General features: G+C 44.1%; 1 protein-coding gene across 2 annotated transcripts in view; it reads right to left on the bottom strand.

Annotated features, from left to right (window-relative positions):
- LONRF1 (LON peptidase N-terminal domain and ring finger 1) overlaps nt 1-8,732 on the bottom strand; it is a 29,506-nt gene extending 20,774 nt beyond the window's left edge. The window contains exons 1-2 of one of the 2 annotated variants that reach the window (XM_073341957.1): nt 7,866-8,732; nt 3,115-3,233 (exon numbers count right to left, since the gene is read on the bottom strand). In XM_073341957.1, coding sequence (XP_073198058.1) covers nt 3,115-3,233; nt 7,866-8,487 — 741 coding nt within the window. In that variant the 5' untranslated portion in view covers nt 8,488-8,732. The remainder of the gene's footprint in view (nt 1-3,114; nt 3,234-7,865) is intronic. The other variant, XM_073341956.1, reaches the window with a different exon arrangement.
- Nucleotides 8,733-12,366: the final 3,634 nt, after the last annotated feature.

Here is a 12,366-nt window from a genome sequence, read left to right as displayed (position 1 = left end):
TTAGATTTCCAGTTAACGGTGTCCCTCTTTTTAGCTCCACTATGGAGATTTTTTGCAAGGCTTCACCATTCTCAATCAAACTGCTCTGTCAGAAATCCAAGCAAAGCTAACAAACCATAAGGACCCCGTCCTTTCCAAAATTCTTCCAACCCATGTATTGCCTTGCCCACCTCCTTCTCTTTCACCCCACCACAGTCACGTAAATATGCCAAGACCAAATTTTAAACAAATCCAGACTTCATAGAATATCAGGGTTGGAAGGGACCCCTGAAGGTCATCTAGTCCAACCCCCTGCTCGAAGCAGGACCAATTCCCAGTTAAATCATCCCAGCCAGGGCTTTGTCAAGCCTGACCTTAAAAACCTCTAAGGAAGGAGATTCTACCACCTCCCTAGGTAACGCATTCCAGTGTTTCACCACCCTCTTAGTGAAAAAGTTTTTCCGAATATCCAATCTAAACCTCCCCCACTGCAACTTGAGACCATTACTCCTCGTTCTGTCATCTGCTACCATTGAGAACAGTCTAGAGCCATCCTCTTTGGAACCCCCTTTCAGGTAGTTGAAAGCAGCTATCAAATCCCCCCTCATTCTTCTCTTCTGCAGGCTAAACAATCCCAGCTCCCTCAGCCTCTCCTCATAACTCATGTGTTCTAGACCCCTAATCATTTTTGTTGCCCTTCGCTGGACTCTCTCCAATTTATCCACATCCTTCTTGTAGTGTGGGGCCCAAAACTGGACACAGTACTCCAGATGAGGCCTCACCAATGTCGAATAGAGGGGAACGATCACGTCCCTCGATCTGCTCGCTATGCCCCTACTTATACATCCCAAAATGCCATTGGCCTTCTTGGCAACAAGGGCACACTGCTGACTCATATCCAGCTTCTCGTCCACTGTCACCCCTAGGTCCTTTTCCACAGAACTGCTGCCTAGCCATTCGGTCCCTAGTCTGTAGCGGTGCATTGGATTCTTCCATCCTAAGTGCAGGACCCTGCACTTATCCTTATTGAACCTCATCAGATTTCTTTTGGCCCAATCCTCCAATTTGTCTAGGTCCTTCTGTATCCTATCCCTCCCCTCCAGCGTATCTACCACTCCTCCCAGTTTAGTATCATCCGCAAATTTGCTGAGAGTGCAATCCACACCATCCTCCAGATCATTTATGAAGATATTGAACAAAACCGGCCCCAGGACCGACCCCTGGGGCACTCCACTTGATACCGGCTGCCAACTAGACATGGAGCCATTGATCACTACCCGTTGAGCCCGACAATCTAGCCAGCTTTCTACCCACCTTATAGTGCATTCATCCAGCCCATACTTCCTTAACTTGCTGACAAGAATACTGTGGGAGACCGTGTCAAAAGCTTTGCTAAAGTCAAGAAACAATACATCCACTGCTTTCCCTTCATCCACAGAACCAGTAATCTCATCATAAAAGGCAATTAGATTAGTCAGGCATGACCTTCCCTTGGTGAATCCATGCTGGCTGTTCCTGATCACTTTCCTCTCATGCAAGTGCATCAGGATTGATTCTTTGAGGACCTGCTCCATGATTTTTCCAGGGACTGAGGTGAGGCTGACTGGCCTGTAGTTCCCTGGATCCTCCTTCTTCCCTTTTTTAAAGATTGGCACTACATTAGCCTTTTTCCAGTCATCCGGGACTTCCCCCGTTCGCCAGGAGTTTTCAAAGATAATGGCCAATGGCTCTGCAATCACAGCTGCCAATTCCTTCAGCACTCTCGGATGCAACTCGTCCGGCCCCATGGACTTGTGCACGTCCAGCTTTTCTAAATAGTCCCTAACCACCTCTATCTCCACAGAGGGAGATAAGCTGTTTTAGAATCAAAACTGCAACAACAAAATCATGAGCAAGATGTTTCAGAAGTGAAAACCACCTCAACTTCTGACTGTCTTGCCTCCCAAATGCCTCATCCAAGTTTTTTTTTTTTTTTTTTTTTTTAAGAAAGACAGCACAAAGCAGAAGTCTGACATTTCAGGCAGCTTAGTTAGGTTTTGCCAGACTACAGGGCATGTCAAAACCGAGCCTGTAACAGCAAGTTAGTTTCAAACTTATAAAATAGTGTTGTCTATTTATATTTAGCAATAACAAAATGGTAATAGAATTTCTCTGGTTTGAAAGCAAACATCTTTAGTCTTGTCCGGGAGTTCCCAAACATTTTACTAAGATGACTCACCAACTGCATTTTGTCTTTTCATGACCCACCATTACATATAGCACTCACAGTGCAGGCACCACAACCCTAATCCCAACCTGGTGCAGAGGTAAGGGGGAACTGGGGACCAAGCCTGCCACATACTCATCTCAAAAGAGTAGCAGCAGCTCCTGTCCATGACAGAAGAGTAGCTGGGCCAAACCTGACTGAGTGATACTGCAACCTGGTGCATGGGTTTGCAGAACCCCTAAGGTTTGGCCTGGCCATTCCTGTAATGGACAGAGGGGTGGTCAGAGTAATCTTAAGTGGCACTGAGGTCCCAACAACCATGCACCAGGTCACAACACCCAGCCCTGAGGGATGGAAGCCACCACAGTGGGATCAGAGAGAGAGATAGGCTTGCTCTCCAACACCCTCCTGCCCCACAAGCTCCTCTCAAGGCCTCAAGAAATTTAGGTTTGCCTAAGCCAGGGCTCAGTGATGAGTTAAATAGCGCAGGATGTGGCAACCCACCTAGAACCTTCCTGTGACTCACTGGTGGATTGGAACTAATCCTCCCCCCGGTCTATTTAACATAAAAGAACAAAAAAAATCCATAATTTTTTAATATTCACTTAGCATCGAGGTACTTCACTGACAAAAAAAGATGGATAAGAGGTTCCCTCCACCCTGAAGAGTTTAGAATCAAAATTGATAAAAATGTAAACAAGGATGCAGAAAAGCAATATTTTGCACATCTCATCGACTCACAGATTTAAGGGTGGGGGTTTTTTTTTTTTAAATCAACCATTTAGACAACATTGATTTGAAAGTTTAAATAAGTAAGAGTAACCAGGTCAGCCAACTTATTTTGATGCCATTTGAACATAATTTAGCATTAATTATATTGTGGACAAATTCAGATTTTAAAAAAACACACAGATTGTAAACCAACTTACCTCTGGCCAATTTGACATTTTAGAGATGATAAAATTTAGTTCTTCTATGGCTGTTTTAAACTCTTGGAGGCCAGCATATGATTCAGCTCTGTAAACTCTTAACATCAAGTCACTGGGATCTGAAAACAAGACATTTTTAGTTAAATACATATACACGTTTTGACTTAATTAAAAAAGTTACACATACCTATAAGATGACAAGACCCACAAGCATACGAGATTTTTTTTTTTTTAAAAATGCAATGCTTCCCTAAATTGAACGTACTTAAAAACAATGTTTGCATCAAATGATTTGCAAAATATTTGGTACCTCCCTTAAATCTTAAGGATAGCAAATTCTAATGTACTTACACAATCTTAGATTAAAAAAAGTAGATAAAACTACTTATTAGTTACAAAAATGGACAAAAAGGTAACATTTGAAACCTACTTAAGATGCCCAAACAAATAAATTTTCTAATATACTTAACGTGGACAGTCTAAGTATCTGCAAGTTAGTTTTGCATTCACATGTACATTACATTTTGTTTAGACTTTTTTTTAATTTCTCACCTCTGCACTGAGAAAAGCAAAATCATTTTAATTCAAAGCACTTACGCCTCTTAGAAGAGGTCTAATTTACTTTCACCTTTTCTGCTGTAACAAGTAAGTTAACATTTCACTCTGCCTAGGCCAGGAAGTTAGACTGATCAATTTTACTGTAATTCTCAAGCACTACTGTGTGTCAGGATTCAAAGCGTTATAGAGAAACAGTCTCAAGGAATAGGAGACTATAAAAAAAACACAATCATTGGTAGGGGCTTGGCAACAGGTATAGTACCTGAAATTACTTAACTTTTTGTTTTTTATTGACTAGATTCTGAATCGACAGTGTCCCTTAAATAAAAATATATTTTGAATTTTAAATGTCAGAATATTTCTATTAATATTATGGTTTTGCCAGTCCTCTTGTTTGCCTGACTTTTTAAAGAAGATGATAAACTGAAGCCTAACCCGAATCAATAGTGTTCTTTTAACACACTGTACACACCAATTCCCTTTCCAAAAAAGGATAGGATAGTTGTTTTGAGTGGAGTTGTACAAAATGATGGGCCAAGATTTAAAGGGTCTTAATCAGCCCTTTAAGGCCTCTACTTGGCAAAATATGTACATTAGCTTTACACATGCGAGTAATCCAGTTTACTTTAGTGGACCTTCTCCCATTGTAAAGTTACTTGTGTGCAAAAGTGTTTTCAAAATCAGGGCCTAAATTTGCATGTGCAATTTTGTAAACATAATCTAAATGCTACGTTACATTATATGCAGTGCTGCTGTAGCAGTGTTGGGCCCCAGATATTAGAGAGACAAGGTGGGTGATGTATGTATTTTATTGGTCCAATTTCTATTGGTGAGAGCAACATGCTTTCAGGCTTATGCAGAGATCTTCAAATTTGGGAAACATACCCAGAGTGTCACAGCTAAATACAAAGTGGCTAAATACAAAGAGGAACAGATTGTTTAGCATAAGTAGTTACATATTTCAAGGGACCATTTGAGCTGAAGTGACCCATTAACATGTTATCAGCCACTAACTACCCAATATGCATATGCATATAGCAGGCATAAATCCTATTTGCAAATGGGAGTGACTGTACTTGCCAAAACTGCAAGGTGTTTTTAAGTGTTTGTTGCAGCACTGCAATGCTTAAAGAAATACTGTTGGGTCAGTTTTGGCCCCAACTTTAGGTTAAGCCTATGCTTTTATAAAAATTAAAAATATATCCACGCAACATCTAGATTGCAAACATCAAACCTATTCTATTACAAATTACAGAAGTGAGACTACAACTAGCCAGTTTAACTATTCAAACAAAGATACCAAAAAAATAAATAAGGCAGCATAAACTGTAAAAAATACATTTGTATGCGAAAACTTTCAGTTTCACCAAATTAAAGTGTTATTCAGGAGGAAATCAAATAAGTGTTTATTTTCATAATTTATTATGGTATTTCAGATATGCTAAAAGAAAGATACAAAATTCAAATCATACTATTTATGATTACAGTATAAATTTACTAAATGGTGGAGCTGCACCTATATCAGTTATATGGGAGGTAGGAGGTACATGCTAACCTAAAAGACTCAAGATGCCTTCATTCTGATTTTAACCTGAGAGCATCCCTTTAATGACTTCTACTTAACTTCATTTCAACTTAATCGGCATAAGAACTACGCATCCCCACATTTGTGAAGAGTTAGGGGGCAAACTTCCATGTTTATAATTAATTCACGTTCCCAAATAATAGGAGAAAGTTATTAAAAGCAGTTGTCTGAATAAAGGTTTGTTCTTTTACAACTCATCTTCTCTTTTAACCTGATTAAAGCGGAGTTTATGGCATTAAGTTCAATTTCAGGGCAACAGATTTATGTCAATCAGATTTTGGACTGTATATCTGGGTAAAGTAGAACTAAGATGGGCTGACAAGGAGAAAAGCTTCTTTAAAACACATCTGAACCAAGGGAATTATTTTTAAAAAGAGTAAGCTAATATTGTTTCCCTCTCTCTCAAACTCTGAGCCTTTTGTGAGAATTCATCTGTGTTACAGGAGGAAAAGAAAAACTTGTCAAGCCAATAGCTCAGAATATATACTAAACAGAATCATGTATCTGCCTTAGTTACATTACAGCAAATGTTTTGTAAGAACACACTCACAGATCAATGAATTTAAAGGTCCCTAAGTATGTATGACATCTATTATAGATTTATACAGTTCTCTTATACACCTCTGAAACATTAGAACTACCACACTGAGTAACAACTTTATTGTACACTTAGTCAGTACTTGGAATGCTGAGTTTTTAGGGCTACACAACAGGAAAAGAAACAATGTACGGAGGATCATGGACTGAGTAAATCTCTAAATCTGCAATCTAATATTTGCATGAATAATCTGCATAAGAAAACTATGGATAAATATTAAGATTGAAAGCTATATTTTTAGGTTTTACCTGCCATTTGTTAAACCCAAACCTAAATGTAAACTTGGTACAACAATGTAATGAAAAAATTCTGCATTCATACACACCTCAAGTATTATGACAGTCAGAACCATTAGCAAGGCGCACGGGGGGGGGGGGGAGGAGAAGAGATCCCTTGGATTCTTAATGTCTAACCAGAAAAATCTATTTCCTCCTCCTTCCTCCTCAAAATTCCTAAACTATAAAGTGATGTGTGTCTTCCATATAAATGTTTATAATCACAGAGACCCATTTACAAACCAAAAGCCATTTAGATTTTACTTCGTTTGTTTGATTCCCTTCTGTGTGTGTGCCACAATGCTAAATTCTAGATCATTAAAATAAAATACTTAATTCTTAAGAAGTTCCTAGTTTAAAAATAAATCACTCAACACTTCACACTTCTTTGGCTCCATTGACACAAGATGCTACAACTGTGCTAAAAAATAATTCAGGACACTGCTACAATCAAAATAGTTCACAGTCACACATATTGTGCTACCAAGAGATGACTGAAATATTCTGTAACACTCCTGTTTAAGATTTGATTTTGACAACAGTTTATGAAATTGCATCTAACATTTCTCCCTAGTATGTATCAGAAAAGAGATTTGTGTCAAATGAATCTGTTTAGCTTGATATCTGAACTTCTCCCCCCCTGCAGCTGGCAATTCCATAAATGCAGCGTCCAAGTATTAAAAGTCAAGTGTTAAAAAGGTATCATTTCTAAATGTACCAGACTAAGTTTCTGAACAAACTCAGTGAAAATAAGACACCAGCACTTAACCAAATTCAGTCTTCCAAACTGGAACTAAGGCATCATAATTGGGAACCTGGCATTGTTTCTGTCTAGGTGTTTATATCTTTCTCATCACTATGGTGTCAAAATGCTTGGGTGAACTACACTAACCTCACTGATACAGTGACCACGTAGGAGTCTGTACAGAATCAAGAATGCTGCCAGTGCTCAATAAATAATAATCCAAGCACACCCTTTCACCTCCCCCCTTGACCTCTCTAGCAACAGTGTATTATAAAACTCCTACCACACCCATCTGTGATGTCACTAGCATTACATAACCTGTCCCCCTCCATGCCCCCTCTGCTTATGCAACTAGGCCTGGCCTGCTGGGAATTGTCTCAGTGACACACTTGAGAGGCTGGGAAAACAGCTCTCTCTTTGGAAACAAGGCAAATACAACAGGCATGGTTCTAGGAGACCGTATCACCGTCCAACAAGGTCTATCTCGGAGACACGGCAAAAGCTGTCCTGGGAAAAGGTTTGCAGTAGAGAGTTGCAGCAGCGTGCCCTACTCCACAAATACCCCTCACGTGTATCTGCTCACCAGCCAGCCCTCATGCAGCCCCACAATACGGTCTCTCGCAGCTCATTCCCGTAGTAAGTTAGTGACATTAGGAAAGTCAACTCTTGGAGCTCTAGCAAACTTCAGACTTATTTCAAATGGCTGCCTATCCCTGCCAGCTTCCCTTCATGATTTCGGAAGCTTATTTCATTCCCGGCTTCGACTCGCACCCGACTGAGCGCTGAGGGGAGGGGCACAGTGGAGATGAAGGGACCGGAGATTGACGAGAACACTCCGCGCCCTGCGGCACACCCGGGGAGCCAAGTCTCTGCCCCTCGCGCCAACGGCCACTAAACCGAAGCAGGTTCCCTTCCCGTCGGGTGCAGACTGGGGGCCCGTCCCAGGGCCCAGCGCGCAAGCCGAGCTCGGCCTCCCCCGCTGCCCTTTACCTGCTCGCAAGGCCTGGCTGGCGGCGCTCAGACTCTCTCGGAAGCGCCCCTGGCTCAGCAGCTCCCTCAGCCGGTTGCCGGTCCTCGCCCTCTCACACTCGGCTGGGAACCACTTCTCCGCCAACTGGCTGAGGATGACGCTGGTCCGGAGCTGGGCGGCGGGGCCGCCCCCGGCCAGCGGCAGCAGCAGGTCCCGGCACAGGCGGCAGCGGGAGCGCAGCTCCCCCCGGAGGCAGCGGCGGCAGTAACTGTGCCCGCACCGAGCGGTCACCGGCTCGCCCAAGAAGCCCCGGCAGCCGCAGCAGGTCAGGGGCCCTGCGACCGCGCCGCCTCCCTCCTCCCGGGCCCCCTGGTCCCGGCTCCAGTCCGGCCCCTGTCGGAGGCGGTAGTTCAGCACCAGACAGTCCACAAGGGTCTCGAGACGGCGGGGTCCCGCAGGCGGCCCGAGGCGCAGTGCCGCCGAGTAAGTCTCCAGCGCTTCCTTCAGGTGGTTCCCCAGGGCCAGCAGCTCCCCGCGCCGCAGCAGCCGCTCCTGCTCCCCTTCGGGCTCCCTGCGGGGCCAGCCGCTGCCCCCTGGCTCCGGGGACCCCTCCGAGCTCACACCCACCGACGACGACGCCATCCTGCTGCGAGCTCCCGCCCGGATCCCAGAGGGGGGTGTGGCGCTCCGCGCGGCGCGGCTGTGCGCACGGCTCTGAGGCACTCGCGACGGGGGGAGTAGACACTTAAGCGGGTGACGGGCGCAGCACGCGCGCGCTCTACAGCAGAAGCTTCGCAGCGCGGTCGTTAGACCGTAACCCCCTTTCAAACATCGCCGCAGACCCGCCGCTGGCTTACATAAAAAGCTGCGTCACCTGACCACAGCAGGCTCTCCCCATAGGCTGAGAGGCACGGCGTGGGGGAGGGGGCGGAGGAGATTACAAAACACAGCTCGACGCTCCCCGCGTGCCATAGCTCAGCGAGGAGAGGGCGGGGCTTAGAGGCGCGGGGGAGCCGTGGGAGGAGCCCGACGGGGTGGTGGGCAGGGCCTAGGGGAAGGGGAGGAGACTCGATGCTTGTGAGGCGTTGGCAGTCAGGGAGCTCGTTCAGGTCAGCAGGGCTGGAGCGGCAAGGAGGGGAGCTGGCCGGGACCCAGTGCGCCAGAGGCTCCAGCAGACAGGCAAGCAGAGAAGAAACAGCCCAGTGATGTTAAAAATGCTGGAGCCTCTGTGCTCTACAGCGCCCCCCGTTATGAAAGAACCTGCCCCCCCGCAGCCAAACACACACGTGCACTTTTTTCAAATAGCTTTTAAACAGTGCCTGTGTCTGACTCGGGCTTTCATGAGATCAAGACGCTTCTTTGAGCCTGCGCTGAGTGATCAGCGGGTACCAAACTGCCCCTGGGCGGTGCTCAGTGGGTCACTGTAACCTACAGCATTTCAGCTGGGGTTGAAGGCTACTTATTATTTATGTTACTGTAAAACCTAGGAGCCCCTCTCATGAACCAGAATCCTGCTCTGCTAGGCCCTATCCTGTTAGGAGCTGGGTGAAATTAGGGGGTGAGTTAAAACCCCATTGAGATTGAAGGGTCACACTTATCAATGAACATAACTCTAAGCATAAGCCCCCACCTCAGATGAAAGGTGGGTGCAGGAGATTTTGGTGGAGTAGCTCTTTGGGTAGGTGGTGGGGAGAACAGGGGGGAAGGGAGGACAGGTAAGAACAGAGAGAGAAGCAGGAAAGCCAAGCAATAGGCTATGATCCTAGAAAAAGCTGGAGTGAGTGTGTTTGGGTCTGTTAGCTGAAGAGGCTTGGGGCTGTAAGCTAAATAATTGCTCCATTTATGCCTCCTGCATTGGGGAAAGCAATTCTACATTCTTTATAAATAAACCCAGTTGCAACAAAAAATACTTGACTCCTTCAAGGTCTACTTCTAAATTAAGCATCCTCGGGCTTCTCAACTTTGAGTTGCTGCTCAGGTCAAAGAGGGATAACAACTGTGTTAGCAGTGGGATTTAGTTTCCAAGGAGAGAGACTGTGAGCTGTTAAGCAAGATAGAACAAATAATGGAGGTGCTTGCAGGAATCAAAAATGGGCAGCAGGATGTAAAACAATACTTAACACAGGAGCTGGACCCTTCACAAAAGAATTTGGTGTAAGACCTGGAAGTTTCACAAACATAACTAAAGTAGCATCTGGAGGATTCCCAGTTCAAATAATGCAAAAGCCTCATATCTTCAAGGGGTAAAATGCTCTCTGGGAGACTTATTGGCTCAATTCAACTAAAATGAATGGGTGGTAAGTGGGACAGAAAGGAATGTTTCTAGCAGCCAATTTACAGGTCCCAGCTCTTTCTGTCCTGCAGAACTTACCCCCAGAAAAGAGACTGCTTATCCAGACCTGATACAGGCCCTTAGCATGCAGTTTTGAGCTAGCCTGGCAGAGCTAAGAGCTAGAAGGAGAGGCATTTGGCAATGGACCAGTTTATAGATACACAGCTGGAGTTACAGATCAAGAGCAGCAAAAGGAGACCCGAGACTGTGGAATTTGCCACAAAACTTTAATCTTTCCTTGCAGTAGTTCACCAGAAGAGGAAGCAACTACTATTGAGGAAGATGGAAACTGATCAGCATTATCCCTGGAAGTACAGTTCTGTGTCTAATATGTATGATAAAGAGTGGATTCTAATCTGGTTCATGAGCTTACTGAACAATTCAAACAGATACATTTGGTTTGTTTAAAAAAAAGGGGGGGGGGATTGCTCTTTTGTATTATTGCCAAACAGTTAAGTGTCGATAGTATGACAAGAGTAGCCACAAAGAAGGATTGCTAAAAATTGAAGGCAGACCAAGACAGTTGAAGGTGTCTAGCAAAAGCTTCTGTCCCAGTTCAGGAAAATGGGGAACACCACACAGAAGAGGCAAAGCTTGATGGAGGTGTAAGTATGAGACCCGGTGTTTTTGTTTAGATCTGGGCAGTTAAATAATAATCGGAGTTTGGCTATTGATTGTAGAATAGAATCTGTGATGTGTATGGGAATAGTTGAAACAGGCTCAAATGTAAGTTATTAGATCAGACATGTTAAAAAGGCTAAGGAATAGGGGATCCAAAACTGAACTGCCTAATTAGTCTCAAGTGTAGACTGACTGGGGCAAGGGTACCTATTCAAAAACTGGGAAAATTGGGTTTGAAGATTGGACCTCTAAAATTTGAGCAAGAAGTTTGTGTGGCTGAAAGAATGAATGAGCTAATAATTTGCTTGGATTTCCCTACGTCTAGTAACTGTGTAATCAATTCCAGGAAAAGTGTCATACAAATTTAGTCTGTGAAAATTCCTTTAAAAATACGGCTGTGACATTCCCCAAGGTTCAATCAGGAGTGTTGAACAGCTGTGCCCCCTTAATTCTCTAGCCTGAGATACCTCTTACACTGCTTTGCTGCTGAACAGCCACCTCTCCAGGTTCTGCTTTCACACAGCCTCAGGCATGTAACTTGCTCCCAGCCACACAATATTGAGTACTACTAGCTAGCCACTCATAAATTACTTATAGGGTGACACCAACATGTTCTTAGTCCTAGCCTTGACCCCAGAAATGTGTATATTATATTGCACAGTTCCCCCCCCCCCGACAGTATAAGCTCATAGTCTGTCATTTAAACAAAAGAAAACAATAATGCACCAACTTTGTTATCCCAATTGGAGTTTCCCCATACTTTAATCTAAATACACACTGATTAAGATAAAACAATAAAATAAGTTTATTAACTACAGAAAGGTAGATTTTAAGTGACTACAAGTGATAATGCATAAAAGTCAAGATTGGTTACAAAACAAAATAAAAAGATAACACAAGATAATTGCTAAACTTTAACAAGCTAATAGGATTTAAAGCAAGTATCTTTCTCTCACCACAAGTTGTAATAGTTCACAGACTGGATTTCCTTTCAGCCAGGGACCTCTCCCCCAGTTCAGAGTCCTTCAAGTGTTTGTTGATGTCATGAGCAGAGATATGGGAGAAGGAGAGGTGAGGTGGAGGCCACTGTTTTGCATACTTACACCCCTATATGAGGATTACCCCTATAATTGGCCCATGGAGCAGCGAACAGCGGCCACTGGGAACCGCAATCGGCTGAACCTGCGGACGCAGCAGGTAAACAAACCGGTCTGGCCCACCAGGGGCTTTCCCTGCACAAGCAGTGGAACAAGTTTGGGAACCACTGGACTAGTCACATTGGGAGGCTAATGGAGAGGGTATTATGTGGCATTCACCCCTCAGCCTGTCTATTACTCCTAGATGATTGATATCCTGGTGCACGGTAAAACATTTAAGCAGGAACTAAAACTTTTATAAGTGGTCTGTGATAAACTGAAGGTGGCCAATTTGAAACTGAACCCAAAGAAATGTGAATTGTTTTTTGGGTTTTTTTGAAAACAGATAGTCTACCTTTAAGAAACACAATTAGTGAGAAGGGAGTTTTCACTGAGAACAAGAAAACTGAGGCTGTGCAGAGCTGACCAACT

The sequence above is a fragment of the Lepidochelys kempii genome, chromosome 4, assembly GCF_965140265.1.
Source record: "Lepidochelys kempii isolate rLepKem1 chromosome 4, rLepKem1.hap2, whole genome shotgun sequence".
Lineage (NCBI taxonomy): Eukaryota > Metazoa > Chordata > Testudines > Cheloniidae > Lepidochelys > Lepidochelys kempii.
This window is presented reverse-complemented; position numbering and strand designations above follow the sequence as displayed.